This window comes from Dama dama, chromosome 2, assembly GCF_033118175.1.
Source record: "Dama dama isolate Ldn47 chromosome 2, ASM3311817v1, whole genome shotgun sequence".
Classification (NCBI taxonomy): Eukaryota; Metazoa; Chordata; class Mammalia; order Artiodactyla; family Cervidae; genus Dama; species Dama dama.
Genome location: NC_083682.1, coordinates 14,777,124 through 14,804,336, shown reverse-complemented (window position 1 = coordinate 14,804,336; position 27,213 = coordinate 14,777,124). Strand labels below are relative to the sequence as shown.

General features: G+C 49.5%; 1 protein-coding gene across 1 annotated transcript in view; it reads left to right on the top strand.

Annotated features, from left to right (window-relative positions):
• Positions 1-13,701: 13,701 nt before the first annotated feature.
• ST14 (ST14 transmembrane serine protease matriptase) overlaps positions 13,702-27,213 on the top strand; it is a 37,335-nt gene continuing 23,823 nt past the window's right edge. Inside the window, exon 1 of the mRNA XM_061166596.1 lies at positions 13,702-13,902. Within this exon, the coding sequence (XP_061022579.1) occupies positions 13,822-13,902 (81 nt within the window). The 5' untranslated portion in view covers positions 13,702-13,821. The remainder of the gene's footprint in view (positions 13,903-27,213) is intronic.

Sequence of the window (27,213 nt, the reverse complement as noted above, 5' to 3'; positions counted from 1 at the left end):
TACTGGGAAAGATTGAAGGCAGGAGAAGGGGATGACAGAGGATGAGATGGTTGGATGGCATCACCGACTCGATGGACAGGAGTTTGAAAAAATAAGCTCTGGGAGTTGGTGATGGACAGGGAAGCCTGGCGTGCTGCAGTCCATGGGGTTGCAAGGAGTTGGACACAACTGAACGACTGAACTGACTGACTTGATTTCCCCAGTCAAAGTATTACATTTCCCAGATTTTGCATACTACATTCTTTCCCATAAAATACAAATAAAATTGAAGAGGTAACTATCATGTTACAAGTGGGAATTCTGAAGCCAAATCTCGTGATGCTTTTTCTAATTTGGCCACCTACTGACTGGTGACCTTGGGGAGGTTGCATAACTGCTCTGTGCCTTAGTTTCTCCATCTGAAGAAATGGGGTGGAACAGCACTAGCCTGTTGGGTCAGGAGTGAGTGACCACAGGGAAAGATGCTAAAGCTACACCAATGCCCAGTACTGATGAGCTCAGTGAGTGTGAGTTAGTGTTATTTGTTGAAAACATCTTTTCCCAGAACACAGGGATTGATTAAAAAAAAGAAAAAAGTAGTTATGTACTTCCTGATTAAAACAATTGGCAAATGCCATATGGCTCATTGGTAAAGAATCTGCCTGCAACGTAGGAGTGTTAGTTGTTCAGCTGTGTCCGACTCTGCAACCCCATGGACTATAGCCCTGCAGGCTCCTCTGTCCATGGGATTCTCCAGGCAAGAACACTAGAGTGGGTTGCTGTGCCTTCCTCCAGAAAACCTTCCCAACCCAGGGATCGAACCCAGGTCTCCTGCTGTTTGAGCAATGCAGGAGTCATGGGTTCAATCCCTGGGTCAGGAAGATCCACTGGAGAAGGAAATGACAACCAACTCCAGTATTCTGGACTGAGAAATCCTGTGGACAGAGAGGAGCCTGGTGGCCTATAGTCCATGGGGTCACGAAAGAGTTGTACACAACTTACGTGACTAAACAACAAAACAACATACCATAAATTGGGTTGTACTTCATCCAAACGTAGTCTAACATGGCTTTCTGCTTGTTTCTTCAAATCCACCTTCCTCCAACAGCACTTGCTGACAGGACCATGGATTATGCTGCCGACATGTCACTTCTGTGTTTTATTTCAGCCTTTTTATTACTGCGGCAGGACAAAATGATTCCTTTTTGAAACCATAATGGTTTATGGCTTTCTGTCTTTGCCATTTAATTAAGAACCTCAAGGTGTGTATTTATCATTCCTTAATGAAATTTTGTAAATTACGTAATTGAATATTGCATGACTTTAAGCATTGAAAAAATTGTAGTGGCTTGTCTTCATGTTCTGGATATTAAATTCTTAAATGACATTAATCATGCTGGTCTTGAAATATTCGTCAGTGCCACCTGACTCGACATACACTTAGAATGAGGAACGTCATTGTTAAATGTATGTTGTAAGTGGACATTATTAATGTGCAATGTAAATCCATAGTCTTGATAATTTAGAACTTTTTGGCAATTCCCTCATGGTCCAGTGATTAAGACTCCTCGCTTTCACTGTTGATGGCCTGGGTTCAATTCCTAGTCAGAGAACAAGGATCCTGAAAGCCACCTAACCAAAAAATAAAACATTCTTACCAACTTCTTATCAGATGATAATATTTGTAACATGATAACGTGACCAGTGAAGGGATTGTATTAGGAGTAGAAACATCAATCTTGTCATTTTCTTGTTCTTTGCAGTGAAGATAATATGCTGCAAGAATCTTGTAAAGCCACGTGCACATTTATTTGCATTATTTGCTTAAAACATAAAGTTCCTTTAACCTGGTGAACGAGCACTGGACTCAGAATGCAAGCAAATGCATTGGGTACTTAGATTTAAAAAAAAAAAACAACCAAACCCATGGAGGCCCCATGCAGCACCCCGGGTCAGAGGGCAGCCACAAATATCAGGTGAAGGAAAGGATGAACCTTGACGTGTTGACCACGTGGACAAGGCAGAAATTCACAGTGGTGCTCACCAGAGTAGCAAGTAATAAAACACATGTCTAGAGAGGCTCCGAGACTGCCAGCTCAGAGTGCCTGCATCCGCCCCCTCCAGAGACACCACGGGGTGTTTTCGGAGCAGCTCTTCTATGTTGGCAGAATTTCTATGTTACACATTCTGTCTGCCCAAGGCAGGAACAGAACTCGACTTATCAGCTGGCTCAGGGGGAGGGCACAGGTGTCGCTTACCAGAGAGGCACTTACAAGAGGCTTGCTCAAGAGGGAACAAGGAGAGCCCGGAGACCACGCTCTGGTTATCCTGACCACAGAACACGCAGCTTCCGGGCAGCAGGGAGGCATGACAAGCATCCATGGTCAATGTCACTGGGATGAGCTGTCTCCCTAAGACGGGGGCAGTGGGGCTCTCCAGGCAGCCCTGTGGCGTGTCAGGCCATATTCCTGGCTGTGTCTCCTCCCTTCTTGCCTCTCTTACCTGCCCAGAGATTCTATGACCTTCCTAAGAATCTTTTTAATAATTCTCTCTCTTCTTTTTCACTCAAATTAGCTACAGCATTTGGTTGTTCGTGAGCTGGCAAGTTGACAAAAACTGCATTAAGGGCAAACTCACTAAACTCTAGCGAGAAAATGGTACCTGTTGCCTTCCCTTAATAAAGCAGATAGTGCAGGACTTCCCTGGTGGCCCAGTAGTAAAGAATCTCCCTGCTAATGCAGGGACAGTGGTTCGATTCCTGGTCTGGGAAGATCCCACATGCCGCATAGCGACCAAGCCTGTGCTCCACAACTACTAAAGCCCAAGCGTCTACAGCCCATGCTCTGAAACAAGAGGGGCCACTGCAATGAGAAGCCCCTGAACCACAATTAGATCGTAGCCCCCCCTCTCTGCAACTAGAGAAAGCCTGCCCATGGCAATGAAGACCCAGTACAGCCAGTGATAAATAAATAAATCTTTTTAAAAAAGAAAATAAAGGAGATACCACAAAAAACAAAAGCAAAAAGTAACATGAGAAGGACTCTCATTGTAGGAAAAAGGATAATACAGACACAAGATGCTCTAGTCGGTACTACACTAGGTCCTAAATTTGAATCAGAAATATCAATGTGAATTTGTTGGGTGTTTTATCTCCTTAAAAAATTTCCTAGCTTTGTCCCCCAAAAGCCCTAGAAATAGTGACTACCTCAGTAGTGGTAAACATCCGTGGTGGCCTGATGATTGTCTTGAAATGCTGTTTTTCCCTAAAAGATAACAGTTCACTTGAGTCGCTCAGTCGTGTCCGACTCTGCAACCCCATGATCTGCAGCACACCAGGCTTCCCTGTCCATCACCAACTCCCGGAGCATGCTCAAACTCATGTCCATCGAGTCGGTGATGCCATCCAACCATCTCATCCTCTGTCGTCCTCTTCTCCTCCTGCCTTCAATCTTGCCCAGCATCAGTGTCTTTTCCAGTGAGTCAGTTCTTCGCATCAGGTGGCCAAAGTATTGGAGTTTCAGCTTCAGTATCAGTCCTTCCGATGAATATTCAGGACTGATTTCCTTTAGGATTGACTGGTTGAATCTCCTTGCAGTCCAAGGGACTCTCAAGGGTCTTCTCCAACACTAGTACAAAAGCATCAATTCTTTGGTGCTCAGCTTTCTTTATGGTCCAACTCTCACATCCATACATGACTACTGGAAAAACCAGAGCTTTAACTAGACAGACCTTTGTTGGCAAAGTAACATCTCTACTTTTTAATGCGCTGTCTAGGTTGATCATAGCTTTTCTTCCAAGGAGCAACCGTCTTTTAATTTCATGGCTGCAGACACCATCTGCAGTGACTTTGGAGCCCCCCAAAATAAAGTCTCTCACTGTTTCCATTGTTTCCCCATCTATTTGCCATGAAGTGATGGGACCAGATGCCATGATTTTAGTTTTCTGAATACTGAGTTTTAAGCCAACTTTTTCACTCTCCTCTTTCACCTTCATCAAGAGGCTCTTTAGAGAAAAAAAAAAAAAAGAGGCTCTTTAGTTCTTCTTCCCTTTCTGCCATAAGGATGGTATCATCTGCATATCTGAGGTTACTGATATTTCTCTCAGCAATCTTGATTCCAGCTTGTGCTTCATCCAGCCCAGTGTTTCTCATGATGTACTCTACATATAAGTTAAATAAGCAGCAGGGTAACAATATACAGCCTTGACGTACTCCTTTCCGGATTTGGAACCGGTGTGTTGTTCCATGTCCGGTTATAACTGTTTCTTCTTGACCTGCATACAGATTTCTCAGGAGGCAGGTAAAATGGTCTGGTATTCCCATCTCTTTAAGAATTTTCCACAGTTTGTTGTGATCCACACAGTCAACGGCTTTGACATAGTCAGTAAAGCAGAAGTAGATGTTTTTCTGGAACTCTCTTGCTTTTTTGATGATCCAGCGGATGTTGGCAATTTGATCTCTGGTTCCTCTGCCTTTTCTAAATCCAGTTTGAATGTCTGAAAGTTCACGGTTCAGGTACTGTTGAAGGCTGGCTTGGAGAATTTTGAGCATTACTTTGCTAGAGTGTGAGATGAGAGCAGTTATGTGGTAGTTTGAACACTCTTTGGGATTGCCTTTATTTGGGATTGGAATGAAAACTGACCTTTTTCAGTCCTGTGGCCACTGCTTAGGTTTCCAAATTTGCTGGCATATTGAGTGCAGCACTTTAACAGCATCATCTTTTAGGATTTGAAATAGCTCAACTGGAATTCCATCACCTCCACTAGCTTTGTTCATAGTGAGAAAGGAGAATGGAGCAGTGACCCCACAAGAGACTGACCCAGACTTGCCTATGAGTGTCCAGGAGTCTCCAGCAGAGGCGTGGGTTGGCGGTGGCTTGTGCAGGGGCACTGAGTGCGGCAGTGAGTGAAGGGGAACTTTTGAAGGAGGTTGCCATTATGTTCATTAACTCCACCATAGTTTGGTCTCAGGTCAAACAACAGGGAGGGAACACAGCCTCGCCCATCAACAGAAAATTGGATTAATGATTTACTGAGCATGGCCCCGCCCATCAGAACAAGACTGTTTCCCCCACAGTCAGTCTTTCCCATCAGGAAGCTTCCATAAGCTTCTTATCCTTATTCATCAGAGGGTGGAGAGAATGAAAACCACAATCACAGAAAACTAATCAAACTGATCAGGTGGACCACAGCCTTGTCTAACTCAATGAAAAGACAACAGGATGTCTTGGAAAAATGGCTGATTGCATGTATAGGCAGGGCATGTACAAGGTGCATCTGAAATATTTGGCCAGAAAGCAAAGAATGATCAAAGATGAGGAGGAATGGATCAAAAATGAGTCAGAACTCACTTGAAGACATTCCTGCTGATCACAGAGGGGAGAGTTTGAACATCAATAGCATAAAAATGGCAACGAACCAAAACATATCAAATACTTTTAAATCCAAGAACTCATAATAATACGAAAACAAAGCAAACACCAATTGGTTCCTTTGGAAGATGCTAGGGAACTGATTATTTTGAAAACTGCTGTAGAGGGAGAGTCAGGCCTTTAGGACAGAAGGAGAAGAGCGTGACAGAGGATAAGATGATTGGATGGCATCACCAACTCAATGGACGTGAGTCTGAGCAAACTCTGGGAGATAGTGAAGGGTAAGGGAAGACTGGCGTGCAGTCCAGGGGTCACAAAGAGTTGAACATAACTTAGTGACTGACCACCAACAGTAGGCCTTTACTCTCCCCTTCCTGTAGAAACATTACCACCAGGTAACCACATAGATGATAAATTTCCTTATTTAGAAGTATTCCAGCATGTAAATAAACAAGGGATGATAAGTTAAAACACTACTGGTTACACTTCCTGAATTTAGAACCTAAGCATGGAACTAGCAAAACAGAACGAGATAGTCAGGCATGGACCTCACTTGAAAGATACATCACCAGCTATTAAGCATCTTCCCTCCAAAAAAACAATCAAACTGGGACTTCCCTGGAGGTCCAGTGGTTGAGACTCTTCCACTGCAGAGGGTGCACGTTCCATCCCTGGCTGGGGAACTAAGATCCCACATGCCATGCAATGCAGCCAGAAAATTAATTAATTAAAAAACAAACAAAAAAAAATCCAAACTATCTGTTTAAGCCTCTGCTCACTTCAGTAGTGTCTGACTCTTTGTGATCCCATGAACTGTAGCCCGCCAGGCTCCTCTGTCCATGGGATTCTCCAGGCAAGAATACTGGAGTGGGTTGCCATTTCTTCCTCCAGGGGATCTTCCAGACCTAGGGATTGAACCCGTGTCTCTTGCATCTCCAGCATTGGCAAAAGGATTCTTTACCACTGAGCCACCTGGGAAGCTCAAGCCTCTAGATACTACAATTTGTAGAAAATACAAATGGAGAGGAAATTCACTAAATAGACAACAATTGGAGAAGACAATTCACAAAAATCCTGTCTGTGGAACGTCTGCAGGACAAATGGTTTGATTTCTTTAGTAAAGAAATCGTAAAGGAAGATAAAAGGGAATCTCTAGATTAAAACAGACCTAAAAATCATATTTGAAACAAAACAGACAAACCAAAAGCAGGTTGAAGCTAAACCCTGATGCGCAGAGATTCAAGCCTGCATGATAAAAACCACACTAAAAAAACACACAAGCAATGCCCAGAGAGGTGGGAACACAGCTAGTCAGGGGGGGGAAGTGGTGTTGTTTGGGGACCACACATGGAGGCTCAGGGTGGGCTGTGTTGACAAGATGCTGTTGACTGAGAGTCATCCAGAACACTGTGTATTTATTTTATGCTGTTTTCTATATTTGTGTTGCATTTGACAATAAAAAGTTTTAAGTGATAACATAAAACCAGAAAACGTTTTCACTTATTCGTGTAGTTTTAAAATAATTTAACACTTCATAGTATGTATCTCTATCAAATTATCTTGTTCTTTAAGTGTTTACTCCCCTTGACCCCCACAACTACAACGTAAGCTCCCATGACAATAGAAACAGTTTCTGAAAAGGAACATTTTCTCTCCTATAGGCCCGTCTATCCTCCACTAGAGCAGTACCTAACATGCTGTAAATATACAATAAACGTGTTGAATGAATGCTGAATAAAAGTAAGTAAATCAATAATCCAACAAACATTTATTGAGTTTGAGCTGGGGAACAAGCAGATACCAATCCTGGCCCTCAGGAGCTTTGTGGGGTTTCTTAAAATTTATTATTATTTTAAAAATTTTTATTTATTTATTTTTGGCAGTGCTGGGTCTTCGTTGCTGCTCCGGCTTTTCTCTAGTTGTGGAGCGGGGGCTGCTCTCTAGTTACGGTGAGTGGGCTTCTCTTTGCGGTGGCTTCTCTTGTTGCGGAGCACAGTCTCTAGGGCACACGGGCTTCAGTGGTGGGGGCTCGTGGGATTAGTCGCCCTGTGGCATGTGGGATATTCCTGGACCAGGGTTGAACCTATGTCCCCTGCGTTGGCGGGTGGATTCATCACAACTGCACCACCGGGGAAGTCAGGCGCTTTGTGTTCTGAGAGGTGGCAGATGCAGCGCCATGTATCCATCATCACAACGGGCTGGAGTGGAACCAAGTGGAAGAAGGCAGTGCTTCAGGAGGTCGTGTGTAGTCCAGGAAGGAGAATATGGTGGCTTGGAATAGACAGACGTAGTAGAAAAGTCGAGAAGTAGACAGATTCCAAATACATTTGGGGGTAAAACTGACAGATTTGTTTCCTGTGGCTGAGAGGGACAAAGAAAAAGAAGTCAGTGATGTCTTGTGTGTGTGTGTGTGTGTGTGTGTGTGTGTGTGTGTGTGTGTGCGCGCCCGCATCATGGATTTTTTTTTTGGCATCAATTTTTATTTTAATTTATTTTAATCCCAGGCAGGGATCAAACCTGTGACTTCGGAGTCTTAACCACTGGATCTCCAGGGTAGTCCTCAGAGATGTCTTCACAATTTTTTCATTAAGTGGATGAAGCCAATATTACTAAGATGGGCAGATCTGAAGTAATATAAAAGAGACACTCATGGCCCTGAAAGCTGCCCCCCGACTCTGCCCACAAAAGGAGTGTCTCATACCATCTCCCAGGCTCCTTCAGTATCCGCTCTTATCTCATGGAGCTGTGAATGCCTTGCACTTGGAAGGCACCCAGTGCTGTCATTCGAATGCAATGCGCATGCCATGCATTTACTGAGATTCCAGGCTGAGAGAAGGCGAGGCAGGCCAAGACCCTTCCCCGACACTGTGTCGCATCAGCTTACTGAGTGCACACCATGCGTGTGACAGAGGAAGAAGTGTAACCACATATCCTGACGCTAAACCTGCTTGCTTTAATCCTCATAAATTATACATGTGGGTAAGTGTGTCTGTTTCTAAATGGTCACTGAAGAAACCTGAAAGCAGACAGCCTGTCGGATATAGCCAGGTTCTCACGCTCCTAAGGGGTGTGTCCAGACTCGAACCCGTGTCAGCCTCAGCCCGTGTCACACAGCCTCTGCCATCACCTTTCTCTTCCCCCACAAACACTCCGTGTCCAAAGCTGCCATCCCCACCCCCGTAAGTCCTGCTCTTCCTGACCCCAGGACTCTGTCCATGGGGGCCTCCTCAGATGGCTGCTCCAATCACCCAAACATCCCTGGGGCCAGAGTGTGTCCATGTGTGGACCTGGCCACAGGCTGAAAGACATTGGCTTCAATGGATGATGGCATGGAAGGGAGTGGGGGCCATGTCAGGCAGCTCCAGCTCGACTTTAAAATCACTGAGCTCTGCTGCTCAAGGTGATGAGATCGGGTGCAAACCCAGGTGAGGCAGATCATGCCAGGCCTGCCTGCAGTTGCCACTCCTGTGAGGACCAGTTTGCCCTCAAGGAGGTCTGGAAAGAGTGGGGGAGAGCAGAGTCAACCAGTTAGGGAGCCCTCGTCTGTGAATATATCTTAACCTTCTAGAACAAGGACTGTATTTGACACCTACTTCCCTGTGGAGGGTAAACATGCACTAGATTCTAAATAACCATTGTCTGGTGGCCACAAGGATTCTGCCATCTCCCTGCAGGATGCCCACCCACGCCCCTTGCCTTGACAGCAACACCGCATCCTCCTGGCGTCTTCCCCATATCACCCCACCCTGCCATCTCTCCTCGTCCCGGTGAAATCCAAAAATTCAGCCCAAATGTCACTCCTATGAAGGTGTCACAGGCAGAGTTCATCTGTCCCCCTCAACTCCCCCAGAATCCGGAACTCTTCTCAACTAGAGCTTGCACACCAGGGCGTCTTGATTTTCCTGGTCCACGTAAGAGCTCTCTAAACGTGGCTGCAGGAAAGCACGAGGCCATGAAACTGATGAGCATGTGAGCGTATTACGAAGATCAGGCTTCTGCTCTTGGCTTTTTTCACGTACCATTTAGGAACAGAAGCACTGACCTCAAATGTCATGGGTTTAGTGTCAGGATATGTGATTACACTTCTTCCTCTGTCACATGCATGGTGTGCACTCAGTAAGCTGATGCGACACAGTGTCACGGGAAGGCTCTTGGCCTGCATCACCTTCTTTTAATCTGGGATTGCAGTAAACCCACACATGTACATTGCATTCAAATGACAACACTGGGGGCCTTCTACTTGCAAGGCATTCACAGCTCCATGAGGTAAGAGGGGATGCTGAAGGAACCTGGGAGACAACATGAGACGCTTCTTTTGTGTGTGGGGTGGGGGTGGAGCAGCAGTTTCAGTGCCATGAGTGTCTCTCCTTTTCATTACTTGGGTGGGTTACTTTCAATCATCTACCCTCTCTGAAGAATACTGCATCACTGGGGACTGCAGAGCACCTACTTTGTACATCTACAAATTCCGTAGGTGATTTTGTCCCATTATGCAGAAAATCACATTCTGACATCTTCTATTTAGCTTTAGAATGCTTCAAACGGCAGAAGGTGGCAGATGTTTTTTTGCTACTTATTCAGTGGACATGATTTACTGTGCCAATCAGTGTGCTAGGCCCTGAGGACTCAAAGGTGCATAAGACATTGACAGAAATGCAAAGAAAAGGTGATACATACAGTTTATCTCTGCTCACTGCAACTGGGCTGTGGGGTGATGGGGGTCTTGCCTAGATGACTTTGGGGTTGTGCGTTGCCTCCTCATGCTCCTACCTGGAAGAGGTGTGTATCATTTGCCATTTGTCATTTCCTTGCCCACAGCTAGCCATATGGCCACATCTAACTGCAAATGCTAACCTGTGCCTAGAAAGCAGAGACCTAGAAATATTCTGTGAAGAACACAAATGACTTATTGTTGTGCAGGTGACTTTCTCCTGATGTGCAGAGATGTCTGTGAAGGAGAAAGCCTTCCAGGGGTGAGAAGCATTAGGAAGAGTGCAATAGTGGGGAAGTCTGGCTGCTGAGAAGGGATTCCAGTAAGAGTGCTGGGAGGTGAGTTAGCAAAGGAAGACAGGTCACACTGTGACAGCCAGGCAAGGAGGCCCAGGATTTGATCCAGGAGACACTGTGGGCTTCATTCATTTATTTGCTGGCCGCGCTGGTCTTTGTTGCAGCTCTCGGGCTCTCTGCTGGCTCAGTAGTTGAGGCACACTAAGACTTAGTTGTGGAATCTTTGACATGTGGAATCTTCCTGGATCAGGGATCGAACCCATGTCCCCTGCATTGGCAGGCAGATTCCCAACCACTGGACCACCAGGGAAGTCCAACACTGAGGATTTTAAAGGAGCTGTGATGTACGATGAGTGACCTGACTGCCGTGTGTAGGAGAGATAAAAGGGTGGCCAAACTGGAGGCAGGAGATCCATTTGCTTATTATTATTATTATTTTTTTCAAAATGCATCACTTTGTTCTCCTTGTAGGGTGGCCAGATACTGCAGATCTTAAGCATGTGATAGTCACGTGGTTTCTTCAATAAACCTTGGAGCTTCTGCAGTTCTCCTGGGTCCCACAGACTGCATAGTCCTGAAGAGTCAAATATTAAGCTTTCTCGGTAGCCACACCTTCCTTTGATATTTGGGTTATTGAACACAAACAATGTGTCTTCAGCATCATCCGTTTCTGTTTCTAGGAGTGCTAGCTGTGCTTTCTTCTTGATGAACAGTCTGACTCCATCTTGAACAATTTCTTTGTCACAGTTTCCTTTTGTCTTTGTATATTCTAGCATGCAGGAAAGGCCATTACAACCCCTGGTTGGGACACCAATTTTCAAAACTATGTGTTCAGGCTTATCTTAAAAAAAAATATATATATATATATATATATATTTATTTATTTGACTGTACCAGGTCTTAGTTGCAGCATGCAGGATCTTTTTCTGTTGTGGCTTGTAGAATCTAGTTTCCTGACGAGGGATTGAACCTGGATCCTCAGTACTGTCAGTGTGAAGTCTTAGCCACTGGACCAGCAGGAAAGTCCTCAGGCTTATCTTTAAGAAGCTGTTTTATCTTATTTACTGCTGAAGGTATCCTCTTGCTCATAGTCTGGGCCACTGTCTGGACAGTGGCTCGGACTATGGAGCTGACCTCCTCCCTGTCTAGGTGCCCCAGTGCCTCAGGCCAGAGCGCAGCGCCACGGCTTGTCTCCATGGACACAGTGGGTGCGTTCTCCATTTGATTCTTACACTAATACAGGCAAAAAGAATCCGCCTGCAATACGGGAGACCTGGGTTCAATCCCTGGCTTGGGAAGATCCCCTGGAGGAGGGAAAGGCTACCCACTTCAGTATTCTGACCTGGCGAATTCCATGGACTGTATAGTCCACGGGGGTTGCACAGAGTTGGGCACGACTTAGTGACTTTCACTTTCACTTTCTAATCCCGGCAACGGTGGGTAAGAGCTTGGAGTGGGATCCTCTGAATGGAGAGGAAAGAGAGGACGCTACACTTCACTCACTTAAGAAAAAGACTTGGTGAGGTCTGGAACAAATTACGTATGAGATGCAAAGGAGGGTGGAGAGTCAGAGATTACTCCCAGGTTTGGAGCCTAGAAGAATGATCATATTAAAACTGGAGGAAACAGTGCAAGATGAACAAGTCTGGGAAGGACATTTGGAGCTTGCCGACTGCAAGTTCAGTTCAGTTCAGTTCAGTTGCTCAGTCGTGTCCAACTCTTTGAGACCCCATGGACTGCAGCACACCAGGCTTCTCTGTCCATCATCAACTCCTGAGCCTACTCCAACTCAGGTCCATCGAGTCGGTGATGCCATCCAACCATCTCATCCTCTGTCGTCCTCTTCTCCTCCTGCCATCAATCTTTCCCAGCATCAGGGTCTTTTCAAATGAGTCAGTTCTTCACATAAGGTGGCCAAAGTATTGGAGCTTCAGCATCAGTCCTTCCAATGAATATTCAGGACTGACTTCCTTTAGGATGGACTGGTTGGATCTCCTTGCAGTCCAAGGGACTCTCAAGAGTCTTCTCCAACACCACAGTTCAAAAGCATCAGTTCTTTGGGGCTCAGCTTTCTTTATAGTCCAACTCTCACATTCATACATGACTACTGGAGAAACCATAGCCTTGACTAGATGGATCTTTGCTGGCTGCAAAGCAGGGCTTTTATTTTGTTTACTCTTGTCTCCCAGTACCTAGAGCAAAACAGTCTGTGCTCAGTATTACTTGTTGACTGTGTAATACCAGTAGAGCATGGAGAAGTTCCCAAAGAACTGTTAATGCCAGATTGCCACTCTTTTGTGATGTCAATGCTAGGAAGGCAGGCTTACCTCCTTTTTATTTTTAAGTTATTTTAACAATGCAGGGCATGTTGGCTTTGTGCGTTTTTAAAAATATTTATTTGGCTTCGCCAGGTCTTAATTGCAGCATGTGGGATCCAGTTCCCTGACCAGGGATCAACCCTGGCCCCCTGAATCTTAGCCACTGGACCACCAGGGAAATCCCAGATTTACCTCCTTGAAACCACAAGATGAGTTGCTGAGAAAGTGTAGAGGAAAAAGAGGCTGAAAAAGAGAGCTTTGGGAACCTTGATATTTAGGGGCAAGAAAGTAGGACTACAATCCAGGGAAAGTGGGCATTGGAGGCCCGTATGGGTATCAGATGCTGCAAATGGGTGATGGAGCCAGGGACAGAGAAGAGGGCACAAGGTTGAAGAACTTGGGGAGGGCTGGGTGGGCAGCTGCTGGCAGGAGGGAGCCTAGGGCAGTGGCTGGAGCGGCAGGCTGGCCCAAGGGCGGTTCAGAGTTCTGTTTGGGTTTGGAGGGGTTCTACGTGGGACCTGGATGTGGAGCAAGGTGGGGAGAGTTTGAAGATGGAGGGAGGAAGGGACGGAGGGAAATCGTGGCGGGCCTCCGAGAGGCGGCTGGGAGACTGTCTTCCAGCGGAAAGGGCCACTTCTAGGTGAGGAGGAGGGCAGGGGGGTTAAGTTTCGCCATCGCTCGTTCCTTCCCGTGGGCCTGTTCGAGCCGAGGGCCACCACCGGGCAGGTAGTCAGCCTGGCGGCTCCACCGCCTTCGGGAGGTGGCTGCGCTTCCCAGTTCCCCAGGGGAGGAGGCGGCCGCGAGCCCGGTGGGTGGGGGCGGGGATGGGGTGGGGGCGGGTGGGGGCAGGTGGGGGCGGAGAATGGGGGAGGGGAGGGGGAGAAATGGGGCAGGAGTGGGGGGGAGGGGGAGGAGTGGGGGGGAGGGGGAGGAATGGGCGGGGCGGGCACGGGCCGGGAAGGTGAGGCGGCGCGGCGGTCGGGGCGGGGCGACCCGGGAGCCACACCCTGAAACTACCTGCGCGCGACAGGAAGGGCCGGGCGGAGCCTGGGCGGCCGGAGCGCTGGGCCTGCGACCTGAAGGAGGCCAGTCCCGCGCCCCGGCCCCGGCCCCCCGGCGATGGCCAGAGCCCCACGGCCTCCGGGACCATGAAGAGCGAGAAGGCGCGCGGGGGCGCAGGAGGCTCCGGTGGCCTTGGCGCTGGACTCAAGTACAGCTCGCGGCCGGAGGTGGGCGGCGCGGGCGCCGTCGAGGCGGGACGCGCCGGGGCTCGGGGGTCTGGGGGCTCCGGGGAGCGGCCGGGGGGCGGCCGCGGGGGCCAGGGAATCGGGGGGTGTTTGGGCGCCGGGGGGACCAGGGGGACCGGGGAACCGGCAGCGCCGCGCTTGTCTCGGCCGAGGGAGCCGCTGCGCTGCCGGTTTGTGACCGCGGCGCCGGCCCGACAGGTGGAATTTCCTGCTTGGCGGGTGCCTGGCCGGACCTTCGGCTCAGCCCGCGGTCCCCTCCCCCGGCCCTCTCCTCCACCCCAACCCCGGGCCGTTTCCTGGCCTGGAAGTGGGCTCGTCTCGGCATCTGGTTATCTCCGCTCTGTCCGTGCGCCTCGGGAAGGAAGCCGCGGCGCAGGCTGCGACCTGGGGTTTGGGCAGGGGAGGGAAGTTTCCAGGCGGCTCTGGCGTCCTGGAATCCTTGGCCGCTGCGGGAATTTGCTCTTGTCTTGCTAGTCAGAAGGCATCTGAGCCCCCCAGGCAGAAGGCAACCGGGAGCCCAGAGCTTCGGTTGCCGTAGAACCTGGAGCTTAGGACTCCAGGGTGGAGCTTGCTTGGTCTTCTCGGAAAGCGGATGGAGCCCTTTGGGAAGGAAGTGGGAACCTGTGTCTTGAACCTGTCGGAGACCCTGAAACAGGGAGTTCTCATTTGGCGGAAAGAATCTGTTGCTGTTGTTCCGTCGCTCTGTCCCGCTCAATCGTGTCTGATTCTTTGCGACCCCATGGACTGCACACACCAGGCTTCCTTGTCCTTCTCCATCTCCTGGAGTTTGCTCAAACTCATGTTCGTGGTGATGCCAACCAACCGTCTCAACCTCTGTCGCCCCCCACTTCTTCTGCCTTCAATCTTTCCCAGCCTCACGGTCTTTTCTAATGAGTCGGGAACTTGGAAACATTAAATCTTACCATAGAGAGTGGAAATGGGTTGTTAGTTTCTTTACTGATGGCAGTAAAAGGTCACCCTAGGTGGCAGTGCCCAGGCAGGATTGGCAGCCAAGCCTCCACCTCCCTGTAGTGGGGCCCCCAGCATCCCCTGCACACCAGGTCACCGGGCTAAAGGCTGCTGAGAGGCAGGAACTGTTTGGGATTTTGCAAACAGGGGCCTGTCCCCCTCTCTCCCGGGACCCTGGGGCCAGTGAGTTCCTCTACTGGCCCGCACTCGGCGGTTGGGCCCGCATTGGGCCTGATTTGGGGGGTCTCACAGACCAGTCCGTTTCTCCAGGGGCGTGCGGACTGAGGGAGCTTGCCAAAGACTAGATTCTGGGTCTGCCCTGGTGCGCTGAGTCACCAATCGCACCTGAGGTGGGCACTCTGTTTTCTCCACTTGTCCGCCCCGTGCGGGAGGAAGCAGGACTCAGCACCCAGTCTGGAGGCTGGGGTCTGTGGCCAGTTGTCTGCCCTGCTGGCGGCTGATGCAGCCGAGTGGCCGGCCTCTGTTTCCTTTCCGTGATTCCTGTGTTTGCGAATCCCTGGTAATTGCCTGTTATAGGGAGGGGTTCTAGAGTCCTGCCTTCTCAGCAGAGAGCCTGCTGTCTGGTGGTGTTATTTCAGGACTGTTTTTCTTCCCTCCCTCTTCCTTACTTCCCTTTTACTTCCCTTTCAGGGACCCTCTCCAGCTGATACTGCCCACTGGCCACACTGGCCTTTGAGCTCCCACGGCCACCCGTCAGCCCTCACTTCCTTCCCCTTTGGTCCCTCCTCATTTCTCACCTTCCGTGAAGCTCATCCATTCTCCATGCCAATTCGGCCGTTTTCTCCCACATGGATCACTCCATCTTTCCTCCCGCCAACCTCCTTGGAACCGGCAGTACCGTGTCCTGGTCTTGGGCTGGGCTCTCAAAGACAAATAAGATTTGGTTATTTCCCTGGAGGCCCTTATGCTCTTGAGAGCCATGCTAAGAGATGTGCATGAAAATTAGACATGACTCTGGGCTCCCCTGGCTCCTCAGACAGCAAAGAATCTGCCTACAATGCAGGAAACCCAGGTTCAATCCCTGGGATGGGAAGATCCTTTGGAGAAGGAAATGGCTACCCACTCCAGTATTCTTTTTTTTTTTTATCCACTCCAGTATTCTTGCCCAATGAATCCCATGGACAGAGGAGCCTGGTGGGCTATAGTCCATGGGGTCGCCAAGAGTCAGACATGACTGAGCGGTTGTTTAACACTCTCCTAAAGGAAGTAGCTTGCTGTGCCCAAAGCTCATTTCAGTTTCTCCAGGAAGTCTCCCCTTGTACCTTCCTGCTTCATGCTTCCCCAGCTCTCTCACCCTCTGGATCACCCTGCCATGTTTGCAGCCAGGGTCTGCGGACTCTGCCTTGGCTGTTCTGACCAGAAGTGCAGCAGCTGCCCCTGGGCTTGTTCTCTGCGTTAGCAGAGCCAGTCTGGGTCACGCTGAGTCCCTCAGGAGCGCTGTTGCTTTTGAGTTCCTTTCTCCTGGCCACTTCCATCCCTTCATGGAGGGAGAAAGGTTCTGTTTGGTGATGCTTGGATCTGGCTGCCTCCTTCCCAAGGCTGATGACTCTGGCCCCAGCACCCTCCACCTGATCCTATTACTATTAAGTGGGAGGTGGCCACCTACATGTTCCCCAGTGTTTGCAGAGACCTGATGTACATGTCCTGTCTGGGGACCGTGAGCCCAGCCTGCATGAGAGTAGGGGCACGGATGTCAGTTTTCATGGACACTGACGATAACTGGGAAGCCTGCCTCATTGGGTGTCTTGGCCCCAGCTGAACCTTAGATGGTGGCCAGGCAGCTGCTTGGAAGGAGTCCTTGGTTCTTTCTCAAGTCGGTGTTGCCCAGGTGAGACTCAGTGTCCCCTCAGCATGTAGAGACGAGGATTGGGAGAGCAGATTTGGTGGGGTCAAAATCAGATGTTTTGGGGGCCAGGCTCTGCAGTTCTGGTTATTCTCAGGGTCTCCTCTCTTTGTTAGTTGGTCATCCACATGACAGATAGTTATTAGGTGCCCATCGACAGAGCAAGTGCCAGGCCCTGGGCAGTAGTCCTGAGGGAGAGCCCAGCCACACAATCTCTGCCAGGCTTCTCTGTCATTCACTATCTGCCAGAGTTTGCTCAAACTCGTGTCCATTGAGTCAGTGATGCCATAGTGTAGCATAGAGATATTTGATTCTTCATGGTAAGAACTGGATTCTGGAGAAGCCAGAACTTATGAGCCACTTAGGAGGGGTGTCTGACTCAGGCTTGAAGGACCAGGGTAGGTGAATTATAGCCAGAGCCACCTGTGACGTGGTGACAGGAGTATTTAATGTGGAGCCAAGACCTGGTGCCACTGCTTTCCCTCCAGGTGATCTCAGAGATGTTACCTAATATCTCTATGCCTCAGTTTCTATGTTATAAAAATGATATGTATGTTACAGGCTTATTGCAAAGATTAAAAGGGATAATTTACATGCAAGCCCTTTATAAGGTGCAGCCTGGTGTATAGGTGTGTGGCCTGCCTCCGAAACACAGGGAATGTCTGTCCAGTGATGGAGACCCTCTTCCAGTCTTTATTTCTCCTCCCTTCACTCGGCTTCTATGAGCAAGGTCCTCCTGGGAAAGGGAAATGGTGCTGAGACCGGCTACGGGACCCTTTCTCCCTCCCGCCACACAAAACAGAACTTTAAGCACTTCCTTCTTTCTTGGTTCTGTGCTGGCCCCTCCGGAAGGGGAAGGCCCTGTGCTGGGAGGTGTGTGCGGTGGGGGGTTGGGGGGGTACTGAGACCTTGGGTGCTGTGAATGGACAGGAAGCCTGTGTTCCTCAGCTCTTACCCAGCCTTCCCTCCACCTTCCTGGGAAGACCTGGAAATCCATGGCCTTCATTTAGGACATGGGGAAACTGAGGGTAAGAGAAGATGACACTAGCTTGACAGCTGCCCAAGGAAGAAGCCTGTGTCACCTGCAAACCCCTGGGAGTGGCCATGAGCTGGCTCCTTGGTGGGTGCATCTCATCACAGCCCCCTCCCTCCGCCCGCACCTGAGCCTCTCGCGGCCAGCCATGGTCTGTGGCTGCCGTGGTTCTGGAGTTCCCCTGGTACCACCTCCTTCTCTGGCCTGTGGTTCTGCCCAGGCTATTGGCTTATGTCTCCTAAAAGAGAAAGTCTGTTCTTGGAAAAGTAGTGACTGTGACAAGCCCCCAAGGAGCCCAGGTCCCAAAGATGTGGCTTCTGGCCACATGCATGCTGCTGGAGTGTTTAGAATACTAATCATTGCTGAGTTTATTGAGCATGGACCACGTTTTATACCTCTTAGCATCAGTACTGTTATTATCCTTTTATAAGTGAAGGAAGTGGAGCACAGAGAGACTAAGTAATTTGCCTAAGGTCACAGAGCGAAACAGTGGTGAGATCAGGGTTTGAACCCAAGCAGTCTGGCTTTGCTGTATTCCACTTGGACCGCCTCAGTGAAAGACAGGGCCAGTAGCCCAGTGAGCTCAGAAAGGTATGAAGCACTAAGGGTAATAGCTGATTTGATTTGGTAAGAAGATGGATTTTTCTTCTTGGGACTTTGTGGGACTAACACATTTATAATAACCATTTGGTAGTATAGCGAGAGTCCCTGGGAACTTCTGAGAGGCTCATGGAACTCTCACCCTGGCTGGCAGTGGTGAGAAGAGTGTTTGGGGTTTTCTCAATGTTCATGGGCAGTATTTACCCTTTTTTCTTTGCTAAGAACTTTCTAGAAGCAGAGTCCTACTGAGAATTCCATCTTGGAAGCTCGCGTTTTCAGAATTTGCTTGTTCTTCTAGGCTTAGCAACAGAATCTTTAGAATCCTTGTGATGGTTGACTAACGGCTCAGAATCTTGGATCCTTTGTTCTCTTGAGTTGGTGGTGATGGTGGTGAAAGGTGAAGAAGGGTAGGATGACAGTCCTTACTACCCATGACTAAATATGAGCACTCTGGTTTATTCTTTATCCTCACAACAACTATAGGAGAAAAATGCCTAGTTTATAGATGACCATGTGTGTGCATGTGTTCAGTTGCTCAGTCCTGTCTGATTCTTTGTGACCCCATGGACTGTAGCCCACCAGGCTCCTCTGTCTATGGGAGTCTCCAAGGAAGAATACTGAAGTGGATTGCCATTTCCTCCTCCAGGGGATCTTCCCCACCAGGGATCAAATCTGTGTCTTTTGTGTCTCCTGCCTTGGGAGGTGGCTTGTTTACCACTGCGCCTCTTGGGAAGCCCCCACAGATGACAGTACTGAGATTCAAAAGGTTTTCATAATGGCCCAATCCCAAAGAAAGGCAATGCCAAAGAATGTTCAAACTACCACACAATTGCAATCATCTCACATGCTAGCAAAGTAATGCTCAAAATTCTCCCAAGCCAAGCTTCAGTAGTACGTGAACTGTGAACTTCTGAATGTTCAAGCTGGATTTAGAAAAGGCAGAGGAACCAGAGATCAAATCGCCGACATCCATTGGATCATTGAAAAAGCAAGAGAGTTCCAGGAAAACATCTACTTCTGCTTTATTGATTACACCAAAGCCTTTGATTGTGTAGATCACCACAAACTGTGAAAAAATTCTTCAAGAGATGGGAATACCAGACCACCTTACCTGCCTCCTGAGAAATTTGTATGCAACTCACAAAGCAAAAGTTAGAACCAGACATGGAACAACAGACTGGTTCCCAATCAGGAAAGGAGTACGTCAAGGCTGTATATTGTCACCTGCATATTTAACTTATATAGAGAGTACATCATGCGAAATGCTGGGCTAGATGACGCACAAGTTCGAATCAAGATTGCCAGGAGAAATATCAACAACCTCATATATGCAGATGATACCACTCTAATGGCAGAAAGTGAAGAGGAACTAAAGAACCTCTTGATGAAGGTGAAAGAGGTGAGTGAAAAAGCTGACTTAAAACTCAGCATTCAAAAACCGAAGATCATGGCATCCAGTTCCATCAGTTCATGGCAAACAGATGGGGAAACAATGGAAACAGTGAGAGACTTTATTTTGGGGGGCTCCAGAATCACTGTAGATGGTGACTGCAGCCATGAATTTAAAAGACACTTGCTCCTTGGAAGAAAAGCTATGACCAACCTAGAAAGCATATTAAAAAACAGAGATATTGCTTTGCCAACAAAGTTCTGTCTAGTCAAAGCTATGGTTTTTCCATTAGTCACATATGGATGTGAGTGTTGGACTGTAAAGAAAGCTGAGCGCCGAAGAATTGATGCTTTTGAACTGTGGTGTTGGAGAAGACTCTTGAGAGTCCCTTGGACAGCAAGAAGATCCAACCAGTCCATTCTAAAGGAAATCAGTCCTGAATATTCATTGGAAGGACTGATGCTGAAGCTGAAACTCCAGTACTTTGGCCACCTGATGGCAAGAGCTGACTCATTTGAAAAGACCCTGATGCTGGGCAAGATTGAAGGCAGGAGGAGAAGGGGACGACAGAGGATAAGATGGTTGGATGGAATCCCCAACTCAATGGACATGAGTTTGAGCAAGCTCCAGGAGTTGGTGATGGACAGGGAAGCCTGGAGTGCTGCAGTCCATGGGGTTGCCAAGAGTCGGACACAACTGAGTGACAGAACTGAACTGAACTGAATGGCCAAAAGGCAGTTAGAAGCAGAGTGAGAGTTCAAACCTAGATCTGTGCGACTTCAAAGTCTACAGCCTTAACCGCAAAGCCATTGTACAGTTGTATGCCAAAGGATGGGTGATTGATGCACATCCCCAGCAAAGCCCTGGAACATGTGGTTGGACAGAGTCCTGAGCACCAGGCGCCAACCATGGGTCCACTGCCGACCTCTCACACCACACCCGACTGGTTTCTCCTTTGATGAGGTTGGTAAACCTCACCTGGTAAACCAGGAGACCAATTGGAAATGACGCTGAAAAATGTAGCTTTTGTTTAGGATACGCATGGTTAAAAATCATTACGGGAATTAAAAACATTTTTTAAAAAAATTTGTTTATTTTTGGCTGTGCTGGGTCTTGGTTGCTGTGTGGGCTTTCTCTAGTTGCGGCGAGTGGGCGCTACTCTTCGTTGCGCTGCACAGATTTCTCATTGCGGTGGCTTCTCTTGTCTACGGAGCACCAGCTCAAGGGCACGTGGGCTTCAGTAGTTTCGACTCCTGGGCTCTAGAACACAGGCTCAGAAGCTGTGGCACACGGTCTTAGTTGCTCTTGCTCCATTCCCCGACCAGGGATCAAATCCTGCATTGGCAGGCAGATTCTATACCACTGAGCCGCCAGGGAAGCCCATAGTGGGAATTTTAAAATAGAAGAACTTCACCTGCCAGAGGAAACCAATCAGATTGTTTATGTTTGGCATGCTCTGTACAGTCTGTGCCATGCACAGGGGTTTTACCTAGTGTGTTGTTGTACATGTGCGGTGTATGTTCTGGAAGGCGTCTCAGCCTCCTGTCTGCAGGGCACAGTGGAGGACTGCAGGCTGGAGGAATGAGTGTCTTGCCGCACAGCTGTGCCCAAGAGGCTGCCCTCAGGCACCCGGGTCGCTCAGGGTGGTGGCCTTGGGGCTGCCCCTGTGTCCTTCCCGTGTCGTTTCTTATATCGGAATAGCTCTGACGTGGTCTTGGAGAAATCGGCTCTGTCGGTGGCATCCTACCAGGAGGGAAAGGCTGACACCTGGGATGACTTAATCATGAGTCAGAAGGCCCTGGGCTGCCTGCCGGGGAGGCCGCGCAGAATAGCACTCTGTCCGGCTTTGCTGAGAGTGAGTGCACCACCCTGACTGCAGACGCCAAGCCTTCAGCCGTGGGCCAAGCCTTCAGCCATGGGCCAAGCCTTCAGCCATGGGCCAAGCCTTCAGCCTCCCACGGCTGGGACCGGAGGAGTCCAAGGAGCCAGCAAGGTGCCATGCAGACCCAGAGTTTTGAGTTGATGAAGCCACACCTGTAATGTGTCTCCCTAAAATGTCAAGTAAATCTCCCCACTCCCCAGCGTTTTTACTTGGTTGTACTTTAAACAATTATTTTCATATTTTATTTTATTTATTTTTGGCCACACCGCACGGCTTGTGGGATCTTATTTCCCTGACCAGGGGTTGAACCCAGGCCCTCAGCAGTGAAAGCATGCAGTCCTGACCCCTGGACCGCCAGGGAATTCTCTAGAGAGGCTTTTTAATATCTTGGTATTGCCTGTGTATATTTTCTATTAAAAAGTTGCTTCCTTCTTTCTGATTATTGGAGTTAGGAGAGGACTTTTATTTACTTTTGGCTGTGTGGGTTTTCTCTAGTTGCGGCAAGCAGGGGCTGCTCCTCTTGTGCAGACTTCTCATTGCGGTGGCTTCTCTTGTTGCGGAGCACGGGATCTAGGGCACGTGGGATTCAGTAGCACATGTGGGCTCAGTAGTTGTGACTCCACTGCATGTGGGATCTTCCCGGACCAGGGATCAAAACCGCGGATGGAACCTGTGTCTCCTGCATTGGCAGGAAGATTCTTAACCGCTGGACCACCAGGGATGCCTCAGGACTTTTTTAAAAAGTTGAGCAATGCAGAAATATACACAGTGAAATTCCTCTGAAATTCTCTCTCCCAGGTTTCATAATCCCTATAAGTGGTTTGGTTTCTATTCCCCCCACAGTCTTCTATGCATGAACCAATACTTCTGCGGATATTAATCTATATGTGTACATGTATTCTTTCCCAAATGGAATCATAATGTTCTTCCTGTTCTGCCGCTAAAGGCATGATTGTAATGAACTAATCCATCACACATTTATTGCAGATCTTTATGCATGCTAGGATTGTGGAACTAGACCCTGCCTCCATCCTTAAGGAGCAGGTGGTTGACCTTGAGACGCTGACCAATTGTGACTCGAGCTGTGCTTGGGACGTTGGGGAGACTGGAAGGGGCAGGGCTTTCCTGGGGAGCTTCTCAGAGGAGGCACCTAAGCGAGAGTTTGGAAGGGTGGGAAGGGCCCAACACTGACTTTGACTTTTTTAAAGAGAGTTTTTTCCACGTTATTACCTACTCTTTGAAAAACCATTCTTGATTGCTGTGGATGTGCCATTCTGATTGTTATTTTATTTGTGGTATTTGTGTGTGCTAATTGCCTGTGTTATGGAACAATGAATGGAAACAGAGCCAGGGGCCTGAGGGAAGAAGTTGATGAACAGCCCCGACCCGTTCGAATTCTGCTGCTGAATTCTGGGTTCTAGGTCTTAACAGGAACATCGCTCCTGTGAAGTGACACCAGATGACCAGAGGTTCAGTTTGAATGGTTGGTTGAGTTGAGCATTTGAGCTGGAAAAAGAGCAGATCCAGAGGAGTGTTTCTGTATCTGCTCGGAGCTGGAGGAGCTGGGAGGAATGAGGCTGGTTCTGAAGGAGTCAAGCCGCTCCATCGTGTCCAACTCTTTGCGACCCCATGGACTGTAGTCCACCAGGCTCCTCCGTCCATGGGATTCTCCAGGCAAGAATACTGGAGTGGGTTGCCATTTCCTTCTCCAGGGGATCTTCCTGACCCAGGGATCAAACCCAGGTCTCCCACATCGCAGGCAGACGCTTTAACCTCTGAGCTACCAGGGAAGGCTGGTTCTATTGCAATGCTAATATGCTGGGCTATTGTGATGCCGAGCACCCTGGGGGAAGGGATAACGTTGTAATGCGGGCCTGAGCCGGAAAAGAAGCTATTTCCCCAGAAAGGGTGGCCCCCGGGGGAAGGGACAGGAGAACACGGTTCCGCAGTTCTCTCCTCGCTCTGTCCTTGCACGGGTTGTAATCAAGGACTGGGGCCTCCAGGCCTCTCCCTGGTGATGCGGCTTTCTTCTTTGCATATTCAGTGCTTTCTCCCAAACTGCTAGTTTTGTAGTTGACCTAATGTTCCTGGCCCTGGAGAAGGAAATGGCAACGCACTCCGGCATTCGTGCCTGGAGAAGCCCATGGACAGAGGAGCCTGGCGGGCTGCAGTCGATAAGGTCACAAAGAGTCGGAGGCGACTGAGCAACTAACACTTTCACACTCTCACTGTTCTAACATTCCTGGGGCCTTCCTGGTGGCTCAGATGGTAAAGAATTTGCCTGTAATTCAGGAGACTCGGGTTCGATCCCCGCATCAGGAAGATCCCCTGGAGAAGGAAATGGCAGCCCACTCCAGTATTCTTGCCTGGAGAATCCTATGGACAGAGGAGTCTGGTGGGTTACAGTCCGTGGGGTCGAATCCAGGCCTGCTGCGCTGAAAGCGAGGAGTCTTAACCACTGGACTGCCAGGGAAGTCTTGGTTCAGAATCCTGACTGTTGGTAGATACAGACATACACCAGTGATAAAATCTTATGGAACTTAATAATGAGTACAAGTAAAATGGGAAATCTGAATCAGATCTGTGGGTTATAGCAGTGTCATGGTGTTATAGTCTTATGAGATGGTACCATTGAGGGAGACTGGGTGAAGCGTACAAGGGATCTTGGTATTATTTCTTATGACTGCGTTTGAATTTACAGTGATCTCAACAAAAGTGTTAACGACTAAAAAAGCACTATCCCATGAAACTGAAATGTGGGCTCAGTGATAAAAAAGTCAAGAAGAAAGATGAGAAGAAATTACACGGTGCTGTTTTCACCTCTGTCTTCAGTTTCTCCTTTGTTAGCTTCTTAGTCTTGTTAATTTCTTCCTTTCTTGTTCAGTTTCTTTCCAGTTTAGCTTCTGGGGGAATGTGCCTGGTTCTGCCCCTGCAGGCAGATACTTCTCTGCCGGTCAGGTGACAGGAGAAAGGTGGGCGTGGCTGGGCCAGGAAGAGGGTTTCTGACCAAAAAGGACACAGTGGGGGCAAACTTTGTGGGATCAAAGAGACTGGCTGTATTGAGGGGTGCTGCTCTGTTATGAATCTTGGAGCCCATCTGAGATAGAATTAACTGAGGACTGGGAGAGGAAGAGACCAGGAGGATCTGAAGTTAGATGCTGAAGGTATGGTACGTGGCGGGGTGGCTGACACCAGAGAGCTTGGTGAGCTGTCAGCTGATCCCTGGGGTGTAGACTGAGCTTGCTCTCCCCTTCCAGGGGAGTGGAGACAGGTCTGGAAAGTTCCCTGGGCCTTAGAACCTGTCTTGGCTAGGTTACTTAATTCTGGCTGTGAAGAGGGAAGTCCTTCCGTCAGTCTGTCAATCAGGTTCTAACCCTGGGCAAAGTCAAGGGTAGAGGGTGTGGGGGGCAGAAGCAGTGGGAAGAGGAAACTGGGGCGCCTGGCCTCCCAGGCCTGCCTGCCTGCCCGCTGTGCCCTGGGGACATCACTGATGCCAAGGGTCTAAGGGAGGGGAGGTTCCAGGGACAAAGACTGTGGACTGAGGTGGTCCACAGACACTTCCTGGGGAGGCTGGGCCCTGGCTTTGTCCTCGGGGACGCCCTGGGCTTCGGAGGTGGTGATGGGAGCCGAGTCTTTCAGGGTGGTGGGATGGGCACCGACCTACTTCCTCACAGGTCTGGGGGCCGCCTGGCTGAGGACAAGGTCAGCACGCCCAGGCCAGTGTTGGAGGGGTAGAAATCCACCCACCCCGACCCCTCGTGAAAGAAAGAAGGGGCCTGTGTCTGTCGAGTCTGGTTGCAGGTGTGTGTGGTCCTAGGGCCACAGGGGCGTGGCCAGGCGGGGGCAGTGCCAGCAACGGGGAGGGGATACAGGCATGAAACCTGCAGGAGCCGGACGCTGACTGGCAGAGAATCCCCAGGTCCCGGCCCGCAGTGCCCACGGTCGGCTGAGTCAGACCCTGGGAACTTTCCGTCTGACTCTGACCAGGTGTACGGAGTTTGGCTTTATTTCCTCCAGTGGGAGCTGTCGGTTCTGGGTCAGCTTTCTGTTCTCCTGGATGCCTTGGGGTCACAGATCTGCAGGTAATTCTGGATCCTCTGTAGGGCCCTGCTGCCTCACCCATCTCCCGGAAGGTCAGCAGCTGAGAAAAGTGACCAGGTTGAAAGGGGAGGGTCAGAGGGTCGAGCAACAAGAAGGCAGAGGGCTCAGCGAGCCCATCGGCCGCTGACGAGCCTTGGCTGGCAGTGTGTGTCTGCGGCAGCCTCCGGGACTTCTGGGTGCTGCTCACAAGCTGTTGTGGGAGGGCCCTGAGCATGGGCGCCAAGTCCAGCCCCTCTTGCAGGTACCCTGCATCCCAGGTGGTTGCTTAAAATAGGCCGACTGAAACTGACATGACCCGGCCGGCCAGCTCCTCTCACTGAGGGGGAGGTGGGTGGGCCGGGCCAGCAGCCTCCGGGAAAGGGTAGGCAGCTGGTACTCTCCAGATCCATTTCCCGAGAATGACCTGGGATGCGGGTTAAGCTTGCAGACCCGGGGGCCATGCCCCTGTCTGCAGCATCGGAACCTCCCGGGAGAGGGGCCAGGGGATCTGGATGCTGGGCAAGCACTATGCTCCTTTCGCTGATGTATTTTAATCATTATTTTTCACAAGCAGGCAAGTCTGGGAATTGCTGGGGTGGTATGATCGAGGGGAGCCTCCTGTTTCTTGAGAATCTGGCTTCTTTGGGGAATCAGTCGCCCCAGGGCTGGTGAGTGAATGGATTCCGATGTGGGCATCTTTTCCCTTCTCCTTTGTTGCTTCGGTCATCCTGTGATGAGCGGATCAAATGTCCTCTCTGTGCTGGTCATTGTGTGGGGCCGGGATTGCAGTGACTGCAGAGTGAGTGAAGTCCCTGCCCTTGAGAGCCTGCATGTCGGCTGCTTTCTGCCCACAGCCGCTCGAGGTTTTTTTGATGGGTGCTGGTTTTTTAAGATGTATTTATTTAGTTTTTGGCTGTGCTGGGTCTTCATTGCTGTGCCTGGGTTTTTTCTACTTGCAGAGAGCGGGGACTACTCTAGTTGAGGTGCACGGGCTTCTCACTGCAGTGTCTTCTCTGTTTTGGAGCACAGGCTTTAGGGCACGTGGGCTTCAGTAGTTGTGGGCTCGTGGGCCCTAGAGCTTGGGCTCAGTAGTTGTGGCATTGAGGCTGCTCCGAGGCATATGGGATCTTCTCGGACCAGGGATCAAACCAGTATGCCTTGCATTGCAACACGGATTCTTATCCACTGGACCACCAGGGAAGCCCATGGTGCTGATTTAACTGGAGAGAGCCCATCTAAGTAGGGCCCCTCCTGCCTGGAGACAGGGCCTTTCATAACTAGCAACTTGAAGAAGGGGCCTTTCTTCAGTTTCACCCCTGGTATCTCAGTGCTATGCATTGTACTGTGCTCAGCATCTCCCAGGATGACAAATACAGTGTTAGGTTTTGGAATTCACTCCTTGCTCTGTCATCTCTGGTGGCCTTGAGTCATGCTGAGTTTCTAGGGACTCTGGCCAGGATCCAACTCGACCTGGC